The following is a 23422-nucleotide window of genomic DNA, read 5'->3' as shown; positions in this document are numbered from 1 at the left end:
AAAACAAAAACTATGTGAATTTGATGACCAACATAGAGAAATTAAATTTGCATGGATTCCAAGTCACACTGGAATTATTGGGAATGATAGAGCTGACCATCTTGCGAATCTTGGAAGAAAGCTGCCTATTAGTGAAGAACCAAAGGCCCCCTTTAAAGATTTTCAAATTAAATATAAAGAAAACTTATGGATTGGTTGGGAAAATCGATTCCAACAAATAGGACAGGCAAAAGGAATTACTTATTGCTCACAAGTTGCAGTTCCATATAAAAAGGCATGGTTTACAAAATTTCCCAACCTGGGGAGAGGTATAATCACACAAATGTGTCGTATGAGAACTGGACATTGTAGTGTTCCTGCACATTTATTTAGATTGAAGGTAGTGAATTCAAACCAGTGTTTATGTGGCAGTGTAGGAACTTTACAACATGTTTTATTGGAATGTACTAGGTTCCAAAGAGAGTCCCAGTTGCTTAGAAGGGAACTAGAAAGTGATCCGACATTAACTGATGTGTTGTTTAAAAATTTAAACTCAAAGACATTAATCGCAGTGTAAAAGTTTTTAACATCAACAATGACTCGTGTGTAGCTTGCTTAAAAACTTTATGACTTTATGCTTGCTTGCAATGCATGTGCTTTGTGCTTAGTGCGGTTTTGCGTGGTAGTACTAGAACTAGACCATTAATAGTAGAACTTTAGTTATGGAACTTATAAACAATTACAAAGTTTTTTTTTATCTCTTAATTATTTCAGATTCAGGAGCTATGAGCTTAAGCCCAGATGTACCTCAGGTACGGCTCTTGAATATTCAAGTCTATATTCACGGATCCTGGCCGGATAGCCCTGGCAGCTAAGGCCATTTAAATGAAGAGAAGAAGAAGAAGAAGTTAGTTGTTGTTTACTTACTTACAGTTAGATATTTTTTTATGAAAGAGCATCAATACATGATATTTTATTATATTATTTGATACATAATCATGTTTAATCAAACTGAAGTAAAAGAAGAAGTTAGTGAGACGACTTGCAAACAAGAAATAGATAATGAAGTAGATGCAGTTCTAGAGGATACCTGTAAAATTGAAATTAAGCAGGAACTTATCAGAGAAAGTTCAAATGATACGTTTGATAATTTAGACGTTAAGAAAGGCCATATAAAAGCCGAAATAGAACAAGATGATGGTAAGTAAGTAAATAGTAGTTAAGTACATTTAAGCTCCTATCATCTTGCAGACTAATAAAAATATCCCTTCTCATTACTAACACTAGAGGAAAGTAACCAAATATGGAATAGTGCCCTAATATGGAATTCCTTGATTTCTCCGAAAATATAAGTTGGAAGCGAACTACAAGACCATCTTCTATTTCAGTCGCTCTCTTTATTATTGTATTCACACCTCTGTGTCAGATGAGCGAACGATACGTGTCTGACAGGCACGTTTTGTTTTATGGTCTCGCAGAAAATTTCAAAGGTAAATATATTCAACGAGTATGATTGGTTATTATGCATGAATACAGACTTGTTATGCTATTGCGTATATCAATAGTACCTTTATTTTGATATTTTATGACCTTCTGTAACTAAAACATTACGACTTGAAAAAATGTTGATACTAGTTTGAACTAATGTACAAATCCAAATATGGACAGTCGTTGGTGCCTAATTATGGAATAGTGGATTAAGTGTAAGTGGGCTCATTATGATTGTGCTGGTCCAGAGTTTCATACATGGATCTGTGATGTCTGCAAGTGAATTAAGCTACTTCTTTCATTTTTCACAATTTTCTTATTTAAATATATTTGATCTCAAATGTTTATGTCTATTTTTGTTATTGATATGTTGGTTTATGCCTATATTCCATATATGGGTACCTATTCCATATTTGGTTACTCATTTGGGATTTTGTTTTTTTGTTCGATTTTTTTTGTTAATTAAGATATTTAATAGAAGGCTTTTAATTACTACATAAAAATGTATGACTGATGTGTCATAACATTAAATTGTTTTCATTTCTATAAAGGTATTATTTTGTATCCCCAAAACAAAATGGTATTCCATAATTGGAGACTTTCCTCTACCTAACATTACTTTTTGAAGGGGAAAATAAAATTTTGCAGCTTAACACACAGATTTATTAATCAAAACATCACAAAATTAATCTAAATTATAAATAAATGCTGTTATTACTACATATTCTTCTTTAACAAAACTTCAATATATTACAGTAAAACCTGTCAGTAACGGCCACTAAAAATGAAAGAACTATTGGCCCATATAGAAAGGTGACCGGTATTGCCAGTTTTTGGTCTACATATATAATTGGTTTGGGGAATTTTTAAACTGGCCGTTAGTACAGATGGCCGGTAACACAGGTTTTACTGTACATACTTTCAGTTAACTATTTTTAATGGGAAATACGCCACAATTTTACTAAAAAAAAAAAAATGATTTTACAGTAAAACTTGTGTTATCGGCCACCTGTACTAACGGCCAGTTTAAAAATTCCCCAAACCAATTATATGTAGACTACAAGAGAGACAGCATGAATGTAGAAGACGTTTTGGTTAGAGGGATGGTTACGAGGGGATGTCCACAAGGGGGGGTGCTATCACCACTCCTCTGGAACATAGTGTTGGATACCCTGGTTTACCAACTCAGCAAGAACGGTTTCTACACAATAGCCTATGCAGACGATATAACCGTCTTGCAAAGCTGTAAGTTTGAGAACACACTATGCGAGAGATTACAAGTTGCTCTCAGACTAATAGAAACATGGTGTAAGGAACACTCACTGTCTATAAATCCAAAAAAGACAGAGATGGTCCTCTTCACCAGAAAAAGAAGGATCACGGGCTTAATACCCCCTAGGATTCTAAACTGCAGTCTGAATTTCTCTGAAGAGGTGAAGTACCTTGGTATTACCCTTGACAGGAAGTTAACATGGAACTCTCACTTAGATAGTAGAGCTAAAAGAGCATATATTGCCTATGAACAGTGTCGGCGAACGGTCGGACGCACTTGGGGCCTTTCGCCCAGGGTGGTCGCCTGGATCTACACTACTGTCATTAGGCCAATGCTAACTTACGGAGCCATTGCTTGGGTACCAAAAGTGCTACAGGCAACAGCGATCAACAAACTAAACCATATTCAACGGATAGCTTGCCTAAATATAACAGGTGCCATGAAAACAACACCAACTGCTGCAATGGAGTTGCTCATTGGCATTACCCCTTTAGACATATATGTCAGAGAGGTTGCTCTGATGACGATGATGAGGTTACGCTCAGCGGGTGCAAACCTTGATGTAGGAATGGGACAATTGAGATGTCGTTTCTGGCGGGGTGAGCTGGAGGCACTGCCCCAGCTGCATGCGAGCCATGGATGCGACTCAATTAAACCTACGTTTGTCTTCGACAAACCCTACAAAATCGAAACAAGACAGCATAGGGCGTCAAACGTGGCAAATGCATATTGCATCTACACCGATGGCTCCAAAACGAAAGAAGGCTCAGGATGTGGAATATACTCCAGATCATTGAACCTTAGTATAAAATGGGGCATGGGCAAAAATGCCAGCGTAGTTCAGACTAAACTGGCTGGTATCTCCATAGCCACAAAAGAGATAATCGGGAAAGGTATAGCCGGCAAAACTGTAATAATCTGCACAGACAGCAGACAAGCGCTACTAACCCTGAACAGACCACGCGTCATATCAGGGCTAGTAATGGAGTGTCATGAATCACTAGCCCAAGCTTCGGATGGTAACAACATCATCCTGAGGTGGGTTAAAGGACACAATAGAAATAAAGGCAACCGCATTGCTGACCAGCTGGCTAGAAGGGCAGCAGGCCTAAGACTCTTAGGACCTTGTGATCTTTTTGGCTTGTCGACTACAACAATCGCGGAAACTGTCAAATGTCACTCCCACACGCAAACCGTAAGAAGATGGGAAGAAGGGCCAGGATGTAGACTTGCCAAGGTAACACTAAGGAACCTTGGGAGGTCAGCATCAGAGAAGACTTGAGAATGACCAGGAAAAACCTACGCTTGACTGTTGGTTTTTTAACTGGCCATTGTCAACTAAGAAAACACCTCCACACACTGGGGCTAGTAGACACATCTCTATGCAGGAGGTGTGAACGAGATGACGAAACTGTCGAGCATGTCCTGTGTGAATGTCCGGAGTTATCGTCAATACGAGAGTATGCGTTCGGCGAGCCTTGGTCTACACCTGCCGATATAGGGGAGATGTCACCAGGTGATTTGTCCACCTTCCTGGAAATGGCAGGATGGATAATGAACTAAGGACGACAACCCCCTGCGAGGATGTACAATGGGTCAATTGTGGCCTAAGTGCTGTGGGACTTGACTCACACTCCCTACTCTACAGATACAGATACAGATGTAGACTACAAAAGCTGGCAATATTGGCCACCTTTCTATATTGGCCAATAGTTGTTTCATTTTTAGTGGCTGTTACTGACAGGTTTGGGAGCGTTCAAGTATTACGTAACGCAATTTTTGAGGAATTTTGACCCCCCCTTCCCCCATGTAACGCACCGTAACGTTTTTCTGTACCCCCCCTCCCCCTACCTAAATGTTACGTAACATCCAAGTGGTTATTTGAACCTAAATGGAAAACGAGGTTGAGAAAAGTACCGGAAACTCGGTAAAAGAACTTTGTTATTATTTTAATGGCATTTGAGGTAATAATAAAAACTTACAATCATCATTCAGCCTTAAATGTCCACTGCTGAACATAGGCCTCCTCCCCTCGTTTCCAACCATGTCTATCCTGCGCCACTCTCATCCAGTTTTTATTTAGCTTTCTTAAGTCGTCAGTCCATCTTGTAGGCGGTCGACCGACGTTTCTCTTGTCTTCGCTTTACCTCCATTCCAATAACCTTTTTGTCCATCTCCCATCTGTCATTCTGGCAATGTGTCCTGCCCATCTCCACTTCAACCTGGCTAGTCTTTCGATGACGTCAGTCACCTTTGTTCTTCTCCTGATTTCTTCGTTTTTGATTTTGTTTTGCAGAGTTATTCCTAACATTGAGCGCTCCATTCTTCTATGCGTTACTCTTAGTTTGGTAGCCGAGGCTTTAGTTAAGGTAAGTGTTTCTGATCCGTACGTCAAGACTGGGAGGACGCACTGATCAAATACCTTTCTCTTTAGGCATGTGGGCAACTCACTTTTAAAAGTTTCTCTCAGTTTTCCAAATGCTGCCCACCCAAGAACGATTCTTCTATTCAGTTCATGTGTCTGGTTATCCCTGCCACTCGTAATTTCATGTCCCATGACATGAAATATGTTCAAAACTTACAATAATAATCTTTTATTATTAATTTTACAGGTCCGTGAACCTGGCCCCCCGAAATGCGAATATTCGTGTGAAAATTTGCGCATCGTTTGCCCATCGTTTGACCATGTTTGCCCACTAATTACTTTTTTTTGCCCACCTTTACAATAAGAGATACATATATGACATAAAAAACATAAGACCCAAATTTGCTCCGAATTGAAAAAAAAGATATGGTCTCTTTTGACCATCGTTTGACCACGTTTGCCCACCTTTTAATTTTTTTAGATATTTATTATTTCTCGAGATATGACATAATTGACATAAATGACATGAAATAAAATTTTTTCGAAAATCAAACTCGCGCGTTCGTTTGTCCATCGTTTGACCATGTTTGCCCACTCATTACTTTTTTTTGCCCACCTTTACAATAAGAGATACATACATGACATAAAAAACATAAGACCCAAATTTGCTCCGAATTGAAAAAAAAGATATGCTCTCATTTGACCATCGTTTGACCACGTTTGCCCACCTTTTAATTTTTTTAGATATTTATTATATCTCGAGATATGACATAATTGACATAAATGACATGAAATAAAATTTTTTCGAAAATCAAACTCGCGCGTTCGTTTGTCCATCGTTTGACCATGTTTGCCCACTAATTACTTTTTTTTGCCCACCTTTACAATAAGAGATACATACATGACATAAAAAACATAAGACCCAAATTTGCTCCGAATTGAAAAAAAAGGTATGCTCTCGTTTGACCATGTTTGCCCCCTAATTACTTTTTTTTGCCCACCTTTACAATAAGAGATACATACATGACATAAAAAACATAAGACCCAAATTGGCTCCGAATTGAAAAAAAAGATATGCTCTCGTTTGACCATCGTTTGACCACGTTTGCCCACATTTGCCCACCTTTTAATTTTTTTAGATATTTATTATTTCTCGAGATATTACATAATTGACATAAATGACATGAAATAAAATATTTTCGAAAATCAAACTCGCGCGTTCGTTTGCCCATCGTTTGACCATGTTTGCCCTCTAATTACTTATTTTTGCCCACCTTTACAATAAGAGATACATACATGACATAAAAAACATAAGACCCAAATTTGCCCCGAATTGAAAAAAAAGATATGCTCTCGTTTGACCATCGTTTAACCACGTTTGCCCACCTTTTAATTTTTTTAGATATTTATTATTTCTCGAGATATGACATAATTGACATAAATGACATGAAATAAAATTTTTTCGAAAATCAAACTCGCGCGTTCGTTTGTCCATCGTTTGACCATGTTGACCCACTAATTACTTTTTTTTGCCCACCTTTACAATAAGAGATACATACATGACATAAAAAACATAAGACCCAAATTTGCTCCGAATTGAAAAAAAAGATATGCTCTCGTTTGACCATCGTTTGACCATGTTTGCCCACTAATTACTTTTTTTTGCCCACCTTTACAATAAGAGATACATACATGACATAAAAAACATAAGACCCAAATTTGCTCTGAATTGAAAAAAAAGATATGCTCTCGTTTGACCATCGTTTGACCACGTTTGCCCACCTTTTAATTTTTTTAGATATTTATTATTTCTCGAGATATGACATAATTGACATAAAGGACATGAAATAAAATTTTTTCGAAAATCAAACTCGCGCGTTCGTTTGTCCATCGTTTGACCATGTTTGCCTACTAATTACTTTTTTTTGCCCACCTTTACAATAAGAGATACATACATGACATAAAAAACATAAGACCCAAATTTGCTCCGAATTGAAAAAAAAAGATATGCTCTCGTTTGACCATCGCTTGACCACGTTTGCCCACCTTTTAATTTTTTAGATATCTATTATTTCTCGAGATATGACATAATTGACATAAATGACATGAAATAAAATTTTTTCGAAAATCAAACTCGCGCCTTCGTTTGTCCATCGTTTGACCATGTTTGCCCACTAATTACTTTTTTTTGCCCACCTTTACAATAAGAGATACATACATGACATAAAAAACATAAGACCCAAATTTGCTCCGAATTGAAAAAAAAGATATGCTCTCGTTTGACCATCGTTTGACCACGTTTGCCCACCTTTTAATTTTTTAGCATATCTTTCTTTTCAATTCGGAGCAAATTTGGGAGGTCCGTGAACCTGGCCCCCCGAAATGCGAATATTCGTGTGAAAATTTGCGCATCGTTTGCCCATCGTTTGACCATGTTTGCCCACTAATTATATTGCTAAAAAATTAAAAGGTGGGCAAACGTGGTCAAACGATGGTCAAACGAGAGCATATCTTTTTTTTCAATTCGGAGCAAATTTGGGTCTTATGTTTTTTATGTCATGTATGTATCTCTTATTGTAAAGGTGGGCAAAAAAAAGTAATTAGTGGGCAAACATGGTCAAACGATGGACAAACGAACGCGCGAGTTTGATTTTCGAAAAAATTTTATTTCATGTCCTTTATGTCAATTATGTCATATCTCGAGAAATAATAAATATCTAAAAAAATTAAAAGGTGGGCAAACGTGGTCAAACGATGGTCAAACGAGAGCATATCTTTTTTTTCAATTCGGAGCAAATTTGGGTCGTATGTTTTTTATGTCATGTATGTATCTCTTATTGTAAAGGTGGGCAAAAAAAGTAATTAGTGGGCAAACATGGTCAAACGATGGTCAAACGAGAGCATATCTTTTTTTTCAATTCGGAGCAAATTTGGGTCTTATGTTTTTGACTCTTATTGTAAAGGTAGGCAAAAAAAAGTAATTAGTGGGCAAACATGGTCAAACGATGGACAAACGAACGCGCGAGTTTGATTTTCGAAAAATTTTTATTTCATGTCATTTATGTTAATTATGTCATATCTCGAGAAATAATAAATATCTAAAAAAATTAAAAGGTGGGCAAACGTGGTCAAACGATGGTCAAACGAGAGCATATCTTTTTTTCAATTCGGAGCAAATTTGGGTCTTATGTTTTTTATGTCATGTATGTATCTCTTATTGTAAAGGTGGGCAAAAAAAGTAATTAGTGGGCAAACATGGTCAAACGATGGACAAACGGACGCGCGAGTTTGATTTTCGAAAATATTTTATTTCATGTCATTTATGTCAATTATGTCATATCTCGAGAAATAATAAATATCTAAAAAAATTAAAAGGTGGGCAAACGTGGTCAAACGATGGTCAAACGAGAGCATATCTTTTTTTTTTCAATTCGGAGCAAATTTGGGTCTTATGTTTTTTATGTCATGTATGTATCTCTTATTGTAAAGGTGGGCAAAAAAAAGTAATTAGTTGGCAAACATGGTCAAACGATGGACAAACGAACGCGCGAGTTTGATTTTCGAAAATATTTTATTTCATGTCATTTATGTCAATTATGTCATATCTCGAGAAATAATAAATATCTAAAAAAATTAAAAGGTGGGCAAACGTGGTCAAACGAGAGCATATCTTTTTTTTCAATTCGGAGCAAATTTGGGTCTTATGTTTTTTATGTCATGTATGTATCTCTTATTGTGAAGGTGGGCAAAAAAAAGTAATTAGTGGGCAAACATGGTCAAACGATGGACAAACGAACGCGCGAGTTTGATTTTCGAAAAAATTTTATTTCATGTCATTTATGTCAATTATGTCATATCTCGAGAAATAATAAATATCTAAAAAAATTAAAAGGTGGGCAAACGTGGTCAAACGATGGTCAAACGAGAGCATATCTTTTTTTTCAATTCGGGGCAAATTTGGGTCTTATGTTTTTTATGTCATGTATGTATCTCTTATTGTAAAGGTGGGCAAAAAGAAGTAATTAGAGGGCAAACATGGTCAAACGATGGGCAAACGATGCGCAAATTTTCACACGAATATTCGCATTTCGGGGGGCCAGGTTCACGGACCTTAATTTTACATTTACATTTACATTTTCCCTACTTGGCCCCATCCTTACATACCTACGTTTTTGGTTTCATTCTTTATTGTTATTCTCATGCATTCTTCTATTTCATGGGTGGCCCAGTTCCTTGATAGTCCGATCCATTTTTCAAGATTTGAAATTTTTCACTAGCCGCAATTAAACAATTACCTAAAAAGTGAAAAAAGTATTAAATTTTTCTCTAACTGTTTGGATTTCACGAATTTTAAAGTGAAATAAAATGGTTCACATCATTATTTCAAATATGCAGATAATTCTACAAGCAGCCTTTACTAACTCAGGATACTTCGATTCTTCATCATCCTTCCATCTTTTTTCTGGGATGGCCTATTGATCTTCTATCGCCTCTCAAAAACACCGTTAACGCTCTGTCTTCCTCTGATCTACCACATGACCTGCCCAGCCTATCTTAGCTTTTGTATGTCTGACGATGTTTTCAGTACCACTCTCCTGTCAATTCATCTCTTTGAGGACCAAATATCATTCTGAGGACTTTGCTTTCAAATACCAGCAGCTTGTTTATTTCTGAGTAGCTTATTTATTTAATTTGTAACAACATAGCCGATCTTCAACAACTTGTTACTATAATCGGAGAATACATTAAGAGAATGGGATTAGAGATGAATACCAAAAAGACCAAATTCATGATCATCTCCAGAAACATGGATTCACTTTAAAACTCCACCATATCACAGAATACCAAGTCCATTGAAAAACTGAGCAAATTTAAATACCTGGGAACGTGGCTTTTTGAAGGCTGGGCATCGGACAGGGAAGTAAAAGGTCGCATTGAGCAAGCTCGACAAGCTTTCGTAAAATTCAGGAAGGTACTGACCTGTTCAGAGTTCGATCTTCAACTGGGACTAAGGTTTACTAAGTGCTATGTATGGTTGGTGCTGCTATATGGCGTAGAGGGCTGGACACTCAAAACGAGGGATATAAACAGATTAGAAGCTTTCGAAATGTGGCTTTATCGCCATATCCTAAAGATACCACGGACAGCGAAAGTCACAAATGTAGATCTCCTTAAAAGAATCAACCAAGAACGCCAATTTTTCGAAACCATCACGGAAAAGAAAACTGTGTATCTAGGTCACATCATGCGAAATAAAAAATACCAGTTCCTCCAACTTATAATCCAGGGTAAAATTGAGGGCAAGAAAGGAATGGGACGCAAGAAAATGTCCTGGCTCCGAAACATAATAAGGCAATGGACAGGGATTAACGACAATCAATATCTCATACATATTGCAAGAAACAGAGAGTTAATGGAAAATGTGATCGCTAACATCCATTAGTGGATTTGCATCTGAAGAAGATTTATTTCCCACTGATGTAGAGTCCAAGTTTCACTTCCATATTAACAATTGGGCGAATAGATTGTTTTTTTTTAGCAGTTTTAGGGCCGGTTGTTCGAACGCTAATCAACAATGATCATTATCAAATAATTAATTACTGTCAATGTCAATTGTTAAAACATAATTAATTACAATTCTGAGACTATAATCAATTAATATAACAATAATTATTAACATACAGTGGAACCCCGATAAGTCGGCCCCCGATAACCCGGAAGTCCGGCTAACCCGGACCGATTTTCATCAGATAAACATTTTGATTTTCAATATTTTGTATTTTTCAATTTAATTGTGGCTTATTTCCAATCAAAATAGTTAATTATCAGTCAATCCTATCAACAATAAAAGTGTATGTAATATAATATTTGAGAGATAATGTGTCTAGACTCTCTGTGTCGTGTACTTATGTGTGTAATTTGAACACGAGATTAAAAATTACTCATAGACACGCCGCAGAAACAACAGCCAGCTGTCTGTAGTATCTATTCCTTTTTATTTCAAACTGTCAGCATTGTTTAGGAAAGACTATTTAAAAAATTCTTTTATAAACAATGGTCTTTAGTATTGTGTGTCTTGTATTGTTTGGGTTTGGTGTTTTTTTTAGAATTGTAATGAGTAGGTAATATGTACTGTGCATATTTATAAAAATATTTCATGTTATTTCAATTCTAACGGAGTTTATCTGTAAGTATACCGTATTTTATTAATTTTTACCATATTCTCCGGCTATCTCGGATTTTCGATAACCCGGATCGGTCGTGGTCCCGATTAATCCGAGTTATCGAGGTTCCACTGTAATTAATAATAAATCTCATAATTGTAATTAATTATGTTTTCAGAAACCCAAACAAAGTTGACATTGACAGTTTTGGTGACAGTAATTAAATATTTAATAATGATCATTGTTGATTAGTGTTCGAACAACCGGCCCTAAATCTTAGTAATGATGATAGGGAGTATAATGCTCTATTCCACGCAGCTATCCATGCTTAGACCTCTTTTTACAATGTGTTTGTCATCTGCGATTACCGTTCCTAGATATTTAAACTCTTTTACTACTCCGAAGTTGTTGTCAATAATAGTTATGTTCTACCTAACTTTTGGTCTTAGATTTTGGGTTACTAGCATGTATTTCGTGTTCTCTTCATTTATTCGAAGGCCCAGACTACCTGTTTCTTCCTCGAGTTGTGAAAACACCTCTCTCATGTCTCTTGTAGAATGATCGACTGCACCTATATCATCAGTAAAGGCCAACAATAGTTTTGATCTTCGATTCGCAAATCCTCCTGTCAGCTCATATGATATTTTACTTATTAGATATTGACCAAACTGAATAGCAACAGTGATAATAGGTCTCCTTGTATAAGTCCTCATGTTACGCTTAGTCTTTTATATTTGTTGCCACATTTTGAAACAAAAAAATTAAAAGTAATTCAGGGACATTTATTGAGAGCCACAAATAATCCTTCAAAGAGCCACATGTGGCTCGCGAGCCACAGTTTGGCCACCTCTGTTCTATTTTATCTTTTTTAATAAAAGCTTAAAATAAAATAACATATTTATAATTTCAACATTTTTTTTCTTTTTTATTTATTGATTGACGGGATTACCCCATTAAAAGTTATACAATTAACAATAATAAGTTTACGAGCTAAATATGTACTAATAATACTTTAACAACATTATAATTAGATAACAAATATTAGAATAAGAATAGGTAGGTACTTGTAACCTTAGAACTAACAAAAAAATTTAATAAATACTCTATTTAAATTATTTTTAAACATATTCAGAGATATATCAAAAATTTCAATGTGTTTGTCATTTATAAGTTTACAGTAACGATCTATAGGTGAATTTTGGCCATAACTTGTGCGATGGAAAGGAATATAAAATGTTATAAAATCACCTCTTCGATTTCTAGTTTGTATATCAACATTAATACACTGTAATAGATCACAGCAATCTAAATTTCCATTTATTAAATTATACAAAAATACTAATCCTACTTGATTACGTCTATTTTCTAGTGTATTAAGTTGTAAACTGTTTTCTATTAATGAATAATCGTGATCTACAATAGTTTCACCTAATTTAAATGCACAGAACCTCAAAAATTTGTGTTGAATTTTTTCAACAGTCATATTATGAACTGCATGGTATGGAGACCATACTATAGAGCCATATTCAAGTTTAGATCGCACCAAAGAACAATAAACTCCTCTTACAGTGTCAACTGAAAAATTACTACAGTGTCTCAAAATAAATCCTAACATTTTTGAAGACTGAACTGTTACGTAATTAATGTGTTCAACAAAACTCAAACTTTCGTCAAAAATCACTCCTAAATCTTTAACTTTTGAAACATATTTCAGATCTTCATTATTTATTTTATATTAAGTATTGATCTTCTTATTACCTTTGAAAAAACTAATGTAACAGCATTTTGAGACATTTAGGTTGAGTTTGTTTACTGTACACCAATGTGTCAATCTATCCAGGTCTTCCTGCAGAAGGTGTTGGTCTAAAGGGCTAGAAATTATCTTTGATATTTTAAAATCGTCAGCAAAAGCTAAACCATCGCTGTTTTCAAAGCAGTCGAAAATATAATTCACAAACAGATCAAAGAAAATCGGTGAGCAGTGCCCGCCCTGAGGAACGCCCGATGTAACTGCAATAGAGTTTGACAGAAAGGATCCAACCTTAACCTTCTGCTGGTGGCCAGACAGAAAACTCTTGACCCAGGTGACTGTGGTTATGCCAAAACCAATATCGATGAGCCTCTTAAGGAAAATGCTATGGTCAACTCGATCAAAAGCTTTAGAAAAGTCTGTATACACTGTATCAATTTGTTTAAAGTCTTCCATAGCATTTATTAATCTATTCTGATATAAAACTAAATTGGTAATAGTAGATCGACCCGAAAAAAACCCATGCTGATTCTTATTTATTAAATTTCGACATAACCAACTTAACTAACCACAAACCAAGCTGTCAAAAAGTTTGGGAATAGATGACTGTATGCAAACACTTGTATAGTTCTTAACATTGCTTTTATCTCCGTTCTTGTAAATAGGCATAATATAACTATTTTTCCAGTAATCAGGAAAAACAGATGTTGTTAGGGACAAATTATATAAAACATGCAATGGTTTTGTAAGAGTACAGATACACCTTTTAAGTAGAATATTGGGTATTCCATCAGGACCTAATGTAGTTTTACTAGGTAAACGCAAAATTTTATTATAAATTTCTTGTATAGAAATGTCTGCAAAGTCAATATTTTGTGAACAATTTACAGGTAAAACTAAATTATCCACAGAACTATTTTGGTCTCCAGGAGTGTAGACTGTCTGAAAAGGTTCACAATGTCTTAGCCATTTTCTGCCAACTCTTCATTATACTGCATTGAGTGTGGTAGTGAGTGATTAGACTTTAGGTCGCGCACATACTTCCAAAAGTACCTAGGATTAGTTTTGAACTCATTATTTACATGAGATATATACTGAGACCAACATACTTCTCTGACTCGTTTGCATTCTGTACGTAGTTGACAAAATCTTAGGTAATCTGAATGTAATTGTGATTTACTGTAAGTTTTATGCATTTTTCTCTTTTGAGATGTTATGTATCGCAATTCTGGTGAAAACCATTTAGGAAAACTGCTAGATATATATTTTTTCAAAGGTACAAAAAGAGCAATTCCCATAGCCAAGATTTCATAAAAATTGTTAACTGAATCATTAATATTATTTGAGAAACATTGTTCCCACTGTACACTTGCTAAAAAATTATTAAGACCAAAATAGTTTGCATTCTTAAAATCATAGTAAAAATCATGTAGATATAAGGTACTAGAGTCTTGATTGTTAGAAAATAGGTTTAAAGTACATTTGTAACTAAAATGGTGCAAACTATCAGCAAAAATAAAATCCTTAGATTTACTAAGTTGTACATTTTTGTCATTTGTAAACAACAGATCCAAATATATATTCCTACTATTGGGTATTTCATTTAATTGATACAGTTGCAAAAAACCAAATTGTTGAGCAAGTCCTACTGCATTCGATGTACCAGGACACTCTACTCGAACTCCATAATCGTCATTAAACCACCTAGCATCTGGTAAGTTATAGTCACCAAATAAATATATTTTATTCAACGGAAACCTTCGCAACATATTTTCAACTGCTTCACAATGTTTATTGTAATATATTTCAGGCATCTGAGGTGGAATATACAGACCTCCAATTATGAATTTTATACTTTTAAAATTACAAGAAATAAATAATTGCTCCACAGTTACTTGTTCTATATGGATTCTAGCAGAAGATATAGTTTTACGTACATAAACAAGAATGCCACCACCTCGTGATTTTTGACTAGTTAAACTTGATCTATCATTACGGTATATATTGTAATTTTGACATTTCAACTCACTATCCAAATAGTCACAGCACAGGTTGCTCTCAACTAATACTAAAATATCATAGGAGGAACTATTCACAGCCATTTTTAGAGCATCTAACTTAGTACGAAGTCCTCCCACATTTTGGTAGTAAGCTATCAATGGGGTATTGATTAGTTTTCCTGATTTCTATGATTAATTCTTTTATCAATAACCTTTGGTATCCCATTTATATATTTAATCTGAAGATCAGTTCAGATGGTTCACCATTGCTTATTCTGTGTTGCAATTCCTCCTTAGCTGACTTAAAAGCATTTTGTTGTAGCTTTGTTGAGTCATATGATATTTTAAATGATTCTAGACGTCTTTTGGAACGAAAAATGTGCTTGACAGTTTCAGAATTATTGCAAATTATCTTGATTGGTCTAGGTTTGTTGTTTCTTCCTTTCTGACCTACTCTGAGTACCTTAACAATATCTGGTACCTTGGTTTGATGCCCTACTTTCTCAAAAATCTGATGCACAATCTGAGTATCATGTCTAATCTTATCCTGAAAATCAATAGCAGAAGACTCGGGAACATCATATACCATAAGGTTGTTTGCCCTAATGGAGCGTTCATGGGCTTCACTTAAAATCAACTCGATGTTCGATGATACTGGAGAAGATTTGAGTTCCTGCAGTTCCCTTTTAAGACTGTTAACTTCATCTTGTAACTCATTCATTTTTCTTACTACCATTGGAGCCGATTTGAAGGCATCTCGGCACTCCACGCATAGAAACATTAAAGTTTTTTTTTTGAAGCACTACAGCCCTCATTTCAGATGCTAACATTCCAGAACATTCCTCTTTCAGAAGAAAAGTCGTCCTACAGCAATCACAATATATATGCTTGTCTTGGGATTTTATTTCCAAGTTGCATTGTTTACAATCTCCAGGCATGGTTAACCTCACTTTTCTGCTTTATGATTTTTTCCACTTAAACTGCTTAAAAACTAAGAATCCAATGTAACAACAACAAAATTTATCGCTGGATCAACTACTAGACATCAACTCAGGTATTTAAAAACCTCTAATTTAATGTTTTTTTTTTGAAAAACTGTTCAAGAAAAAATAAACAAACAACTCGCAAACATAACCTTATGTAAAGTTTATTATTTTATTTTGCTTAGTAAAAATTTTTGTATAACGAATAATATACGATGTTACCAGTAGTTTCGGAAAAATAGTGAAAATGTGTAAAACTTTTTGTTCTTCAACGCCCTGTATCGTGAAACCAAAATTATTTAGTAAGCAAACCCCAATTATTTTTTCACCTATCCTAGAGATCGTGTTACCTTTTTCTGAAACACCTTGTATATATATAAGAAGGCACTTATGGAATAAAATTATTTCTGTCCTTGTTTTAAATAATTTAAAAAAACGCTGGGACCCGTAGATTTTCATATATAAAAATGTGTGCTTTTTAAACATAAATTTAAATGTACAGGGTGATTCATGCAAGCCTAGCGTAGTCCATTATCTTTAATTCTAATTAAACACCCTGTATATTTTTGTTTTTAGAAGCTGCTTAACAACCTCATCTCAAAAATGTGTATTATGTAGGGTCTATTATGAATAATGCAAGGTGAAATTTTGAAATTATGTATAATTTTCGTCAAGATGTTAATCACATAAAACTTTGAAATTAATAATTCAGGAATCACACTTTAAATAAGGGTATTATTTTTTAAAATATCTATCACCTTTCTAAACTAAGTATCAATATAGTGGGTTTTGTATTTAATGCTTTTTATTTAAAGACATTTTTAAATAATTTGAAAATTTGCGTACATATTTAAAACATTAATGAATACCTACCTACTGCTGAAAACGATACTGCATGTTATGGACTTAAATTACCCATTTCATTTTTACCAAAATATAAAGTACCTACCTATCTATTCATCAGATAAACTCATAAATAACTCCGAGGGAACAGTTCCGGATAGTGGAAACATATGGTCTTTTGAAAACAAAACAATTCTCAACGAAAGAATCCCTTTAGGTGATGCACTTGACATCATTTTGACTTGACCCTGAAAATCCTATGTCCCTAAACCATCAAATATAATTTAGGTGAAGTGAAACGAAAGAAGATTAGAAGATTATGCACTGTTGGATGTTGGGCTTTGGGTTGTATAATATAAATGAGAAATGGTTTACATTTGAGCAATGAATTTTTTTTTAAGTTTTCAGTTGATTTTATACAGTTTTCAGTAGATAAGTAGATTGGAGTTCAAATCAGTAGGTTTTATACAGTTTTCAGTAGATCGGAGGTCAAATCAGTATGTCTACTGAAAAATCAGCAGACAAATCATAATACAATTCATTGGTCTATGTAAAACATAAAAGAAATTATGTAGTTTTTTTATTTAAGGTGGTATGACACAATGTTAAAATTTATATAGTTTTTAGGTACAGTTACCGTCACTATTTCAAAACCAATCTTCAACTTAGGGGTATGTACGTGAACTGTAGACTTTCTATTTTAATAGTATCTAGTTAAAATTTCCAAAGAAAGTAGTATATTTTTTATAACTACTTAAAGGAGTCCATGTCATAACTTACTAAGTAACTTGTTGTAAAAATTCGTTTTGCATAATAATTTTTGAACTTCGGTAGAAAATAACTATCAGAAACGATTAACTACGCAAAAAGCTTTATTTTAAACAAAATTTCATTGTCCGTACTGCCATAATTTTTAAATTAACTGTACCTAAAGGTAAAAATTATTGTTAAAAGCTGCAATCTGGGGATTTTGTTCATATTACAGCATTAAGTTGGCATTTTTCTAGTGATAAATTAGTTCCGCTGTCACTTAATAGATGAGAAGATGAGTTCACGTGTCATTTAGTAGATGGCAGCAGTGATGTATTAAATGGCGACAGATGCGCGTTTGCCGGATTTTAAGAAAATCTGCAAACAATTGAAAACGAGTTTTGTAACCACGGAAATACGATGAATCACGCGGTTTTGTTTAGAAAAGTGGCCCCACCCCCTCTCAGTACACATTTTGGGCCTTGTTTTACTTTCAATCATGATTGTATAACGTCTCATTGTCTTAACAATACAAATATACATATTTTATGCTTGAAACCGTGACGTTATACAAATGGTTGAAAGTTAAACGAGGCTCAAAATGTCTTAAAGTGTTTACTGGGGGATTATACTAGTTTTGACATAATACATAGATAACCTAAGCTCTAGTATGTTATGTGGGGCGTATCTAAAAACAATTTAAGTTTTATTCACTTTCTGGCAAATTTAATTTTTATAATAACGCAAATAATGCATTGTTCGGATACAATTAGCTTTTTGTAAAGACGATGACATCGACATTTTTACACACATTACACATGCCAATGGCCATTAGTATTTGTTGAGGCATTATCCTAATAAAAAAATTGTAGACAAACCAATATTGTATAATCATTGATTAATTTATGTCAAAAATTTCCGTAAGTGAAAAAAAATATTGAAATTTACTGGAGTAATAATCAGATAAACCGATATGCAGACGATACAGTTGTGGTTGCTAGCAGTATTGATGAACTTCAGCATCTTAAGGACAGGGTACCTACAAAGAGCGAGTGAAAAAAGAGAATTTAACCTTCAACATAAATAAAACAAAAATAGACACTAGTGAGCAAAACTCAAAAACCTGCCAGACAATTGAATATAAAAAACCAATTAATTGAACACGTTGACTCGTATATATACCTTGGAACAGTCGTCAACTCGAAATGGGATCAAAAAACCGATATTATGAGACATGATAAATATCGTATACTGCAGCTGATAATATAGGGTAAAATAGAGAGTAAACGTGGACCTGGAAGAAGAAGACACTCATGGCTTCAAAACTTACGCCAATGGTTTGGACTAACATCGATCGAGTTATAGACACGCTGTAAACAAAATTAAAATTGCTATGACGATAGCCAACTTCCACAACGGACAAGGCACATGAAGAACAAGAATTAGAAATGAGATGAAAATGTAAAATTTTCCGAGGAAAAAAACTTCCCGTGTTGACATTCCATCATACAAATCAATGGTATCACCCTTCAGAGCTCCCAAAGGTTCATATACCTGGGCACAGAGCTAAACAGTCAGCTAGACCACTCAAAAAAATTAGAAGACGCATTGAAATAGCAAGATCTGGCTTCATGAACATGCTTAAAATGCTCTGTAACCCCAAGCTATCAGTCACAATAAGATTGAGAACACTAAAGTGTTATGTGTGGTCTCTATTACTATATGGCTGTGAGACCTGGACATTAAAACAGTATGATGTCAACAAACTGAATTCATTCGAAATGTGGATGTACCGCCGAATGCTAAGAATAAGCTGGACCACCAAAACTACAAATGAAGAAGTACTGTAAATAATGAACACACGTCCTCATCTGGTCAATACAATCAAAACTAGAAAGACGTCATATCTAGGACACATAATGCGCCATAGGGAATTTGAGTAGCTTCAGGTAATATTAGAAGGCAAAATCGAAGGTAAAAAGGGTATAGCAAGAAAGAAAAAATCTTTGCTCCGAAACAGCAGAGTTTGGACCCACACAACAGGCAATGACTTAATTCATCAAGCCCAGAACAGAGAGAAATTTGCCATATTGATCGCCAACCTCAATAGAGAAGGCACTTAGGAGGAGGAGGACAACGCAAGAGACCCTAAGAGGTAGTTTTCTGTCCCGATTAAACCCCGATTAGCTAACCAGGACATAAAATACTGGTCCTAAGGCTCAAAGATAGATAGAAAGTAACTTGTGAAGTGGTTACGATTGATTTGATTTAAGATGATAATTGGGGGTGATTTTCCCGAGGTTTTTGACCAAAAAAAGGGACCAACTATATTTTGAGCATTTGCTTAGTTTTGATGCTACAAACTAAAAAAAACAAAAATAAATATTTTTTAAACACTTTAAAAAAGTTGTAATGAGTTTTCCAAAAAAAAAGTGCATCATTTTTTGGTTATTTCACGTTGAATTATTCACTTTGAAATTTGGCGGATATGAAACTATTTTTTATTAGCTACAACTTTGTTTCAACTGGGTCCATAGAGTTCATAATATATAGACCTGGATCCCGCGTACCTAAAAAAAGTTGATTAATAGCAAGCTGAAAATTTGTTAATAGCTTAACGGTGTCTAGTCGGACAAACTTTGATGTATGGTAACACTGGAACAGGGGAAGTTTTATTTGTGGAACAGCTTAAAAATTTGGAACGTCAGACTACGAAAACGTTCCATGTATTTTGTCGGACAGAACTTCCAATTGATTTGTTAGCATTTCATTAAACTTTCATGTAAAAATCAGACTGGTGTTTATCACCAACTGTATTTTAATGAGTGGAACACGAAGAACATGTCAAATGACAGTAATCAAGTCGGTTGTTTAGCAGTCTGATGTTTGCATGAGAGTTTAATGAAAGGGTAACAAATCAATTGGATGTTTTGTCCGACAAAATACCTAGGACGTTTTCGTAACCCCCTGTTACGAAGTTCCCCTGTTCCAGTGTTCCCTCCCGTACATCAAAGTTTGTCCGACTAGATACCGTTAAGCTATTAACAAATTTTCAGCTTGCTATTAATCAAGTTTTGTTGGTACGCGGGATCCAGGTCTATTACACCATTTTTTTATACTTTTTTAGAAGCTACATATTTTTGCTAAGAATGTTTTTTTCGGATAAAATACTTATTTTTTGAGTTATTTGTAAAAGCCGCCTAAAAACGTGTTTTTTACTCGCAAATAACTCGAATATTAATTTAGTGAAAAAATCCTATAGAACAAAAGTTGCTTAGAATTAGTTAGTTTATCCATTTTCAGACTTATTTTGAACGTATATTTTTTCACCCCCGAGATGGAATAAAACTCACCCTCAGGGCAAAATCTTACATCGGCACACTATCACTTTTCTTGGTTGACATGTTACCTATCTGTATGCTAAATTTCATGTTAATCCAAGCGATTATTAAAAATTTAGAGCAAAAAGTGTGATTCAATGTATATATTTACTACATACTTGTATTTCAAACAATTGCAAATTTCTTTATCAGTTTAAAATAAAAATTTTTGACCAGGTAAAGAATTAATAATTGTCACAAAATTACAAATCACATTATTACAAATATAATCTAAATACAATAAGTGATAAAATATTTCCAAATGAAACGTTTTGTATCTACAGTAGAACGTCAATAATCCGGATTAATTGGGACCGGACCCCATTCGGATTATCAAATTATCCGGATTATCAAAATTACCTCAAAAAAGGCCAGTATACACATTAAAGTACAACAAACGTTTTAAAATTTAATGTTTTATCTTGTACAGTAAAGTGTCTAGAGGTGAAATTAATCAAAACATTTTTTTTGTGTTTAAACACTGTATTGTAATTAATTTATAATAGCACCATGTGTACAGTAAAGACATCAGACACTATTTGGGATTTAAAAAAATTGTGTAAAATATTTTTGAACTGCGGTAGAGGTTCGTTTTTCGCAGCGAAGTTCTTAATTTATTTTAAAAGAATCAGATATTTTTGCTGGATACAAATCCGGATTATTGACGGTCCGGATTTTTGACGTCCGGATTATCGACGTTCTACTGTATTAGCATTGTTTAAAAAAAGATAAAAATTTGTCTAGTTATAGTAAGTATCTATTAATAGTAAGAATTTACCATTTCCAAGTAAATAATTAAACAACCTCATCACTGTAAATACAATACAAGTACGATTGAAGGCGAACAGTACCGGGAGTCAATTCTCGAGAATGATCGTTCCCTGAGCGTACACGCTCACGAACGGATGAAATTGAACGTATAGTTCCCGCAATGTTAATTCTCGAGGATATTTTTAACTACTCGCTCCGATGAACGTATTCGCTCATTTTAACAGATCTATAGATTTGGCATCGTGGTAAATATTATTGAAAAATTTGTGTTCCATGTGATAAAACTGTTTCGGTGTTTATGTAAAACCTGATTTGTCACATTCATTCACCAATATTGAAATATATTACATTATGAAAATGGAAAATGGTTTCAGTTTAATAATTAGTAACAGTGAGTAAATTTTCAATTTATTTCTTGAATTGTGAAAATAATTCATAATAATATAACAGTACTAATTAAATCTTATTCTACTAATTCAGGGTCAATTCTCAGGCCATACCTTGTGGTATATTATAAATAAATTCTGACCTAATAGGTAAAACGACCTTGATCTTCAAAAAAGATTTCGTGGCACATTTTGGTAGTTGTAGTGTTTCCAAATAAGTTCATCATGTGTAGCGCCTGGATAACGTGTATTTACATTCATTATCTTATAATTACTACATATATCTAAAAATAACTTATTTACTGTACCAATCAATTTTTGAAAGAATGTAAAATTACCAGGAATCTAACCTAAATCTATCATAAAAATGTCTTTCGCGGCCGTCTTCCACTAAAATTTCAGTTTCCCTCACAACACTCATCATATTTTCTAATATCAAATCTTCCACATTCATTTGCCCAAAATCTTATTTACAACAAAAAACAGAGTTGAGGTTAAGAAGAACGCCGTTACTATTATCGAACGTATGATGAAGACCACTCGTTGTCGAACGATCACTTTGAGCGATGATTTCGAACGAATCGTTCAAGATTCATTCCTCCAGAATTGCATTTTTTTAGAAACGTTCGCTCATTACGTCACGAACGTATACGTTCAGCGAACGATCGTTCTCGAGAATTGACTCCCAGATCGATCGGTAACGATCATAAGTTCTATTTAGTACGTGGCAACAACGCCATCGTTAATAGAATTAAAATTCGTCGTTATTAAAATGTTCACGGTTGGCAACACGGTAGTCAAAACGAAAACAAATATTGTATTTACCGTCTGCAGTAAACTCAATTTTTGAGAGTTGTAACGGGAAATAAGTTATTAAAAGTATCCAGTGAACAATATAAGACATTAAGTTAAGGTTAGTGATAATTAAAAACATTAAAATCGGTGAAATAACATCAAAATAGAACCAAGGACATACAAAAGTAAGATCGCTAAAATTGTCAAGCCTGTTTAACAACAAAACGTAGTCACGAAACTCTGGCCGATAAAATTGCGACGTTGCCGTTGTGAGTAGATTTTCCAGGTAACCACAGAAAATAACAACCGATAATAAACATACAAAATAAATACGGTAAACGCTGTCTTCTCTGCACTGTTGAGGTGGAAGACAGTGTTTGGCGCCGGAAAATGGAAAGATATCTGGAAACTTTAGACAGTGATGACACACAGTCAGAAGGAGGGTCAAAAAGGAAGGACAGATATATGGATAACGAGGAAGATGATATTTTTAGA

General features: G+C 34.4%; 1 protein-coding gene across 1 annotated transcript in view; it reads left to right on the top strand.

Moving 5' to 3' along the window:
* The first annotated feature begins 561 nt into the window (after positions 1-561).
* Positions 562-23422, top strand: part of LOC126888834 (zinc finger protein 239-like) — a 74214-nt gene continuing 51353 nt past the window's right edge. Inside the window, exon 1 of the mRNA XM_050657259.1 lies at positions 562-1179. Within this exon, the coding sequence (XP_050513216.1) occupies positions 978-1179 (202 nt within the window). The 5' untranslated portion in view covers positions 562-977. The remainder of the gene's footprint in view (positions 1180-23422) is intronic.

The sequence above is a fragment of the Diabrotica virgifera genome, chromosome 7 (assembly GCF_917563875.1).
Source record: "Diabrotica virgifera virgifera chromosome 7, PGI_DIABVI_V3a".
Classification (NCBI taxonomy): Eukaryota; Metazoa; Arthropoda; class Insecta; order Coleoptera; family Chrysomelidae; genus Diabrotica; species Diabrotica virgifera.
This window is presented reverse-complemented; position numbering and strand designations above follow the sequence as displayed.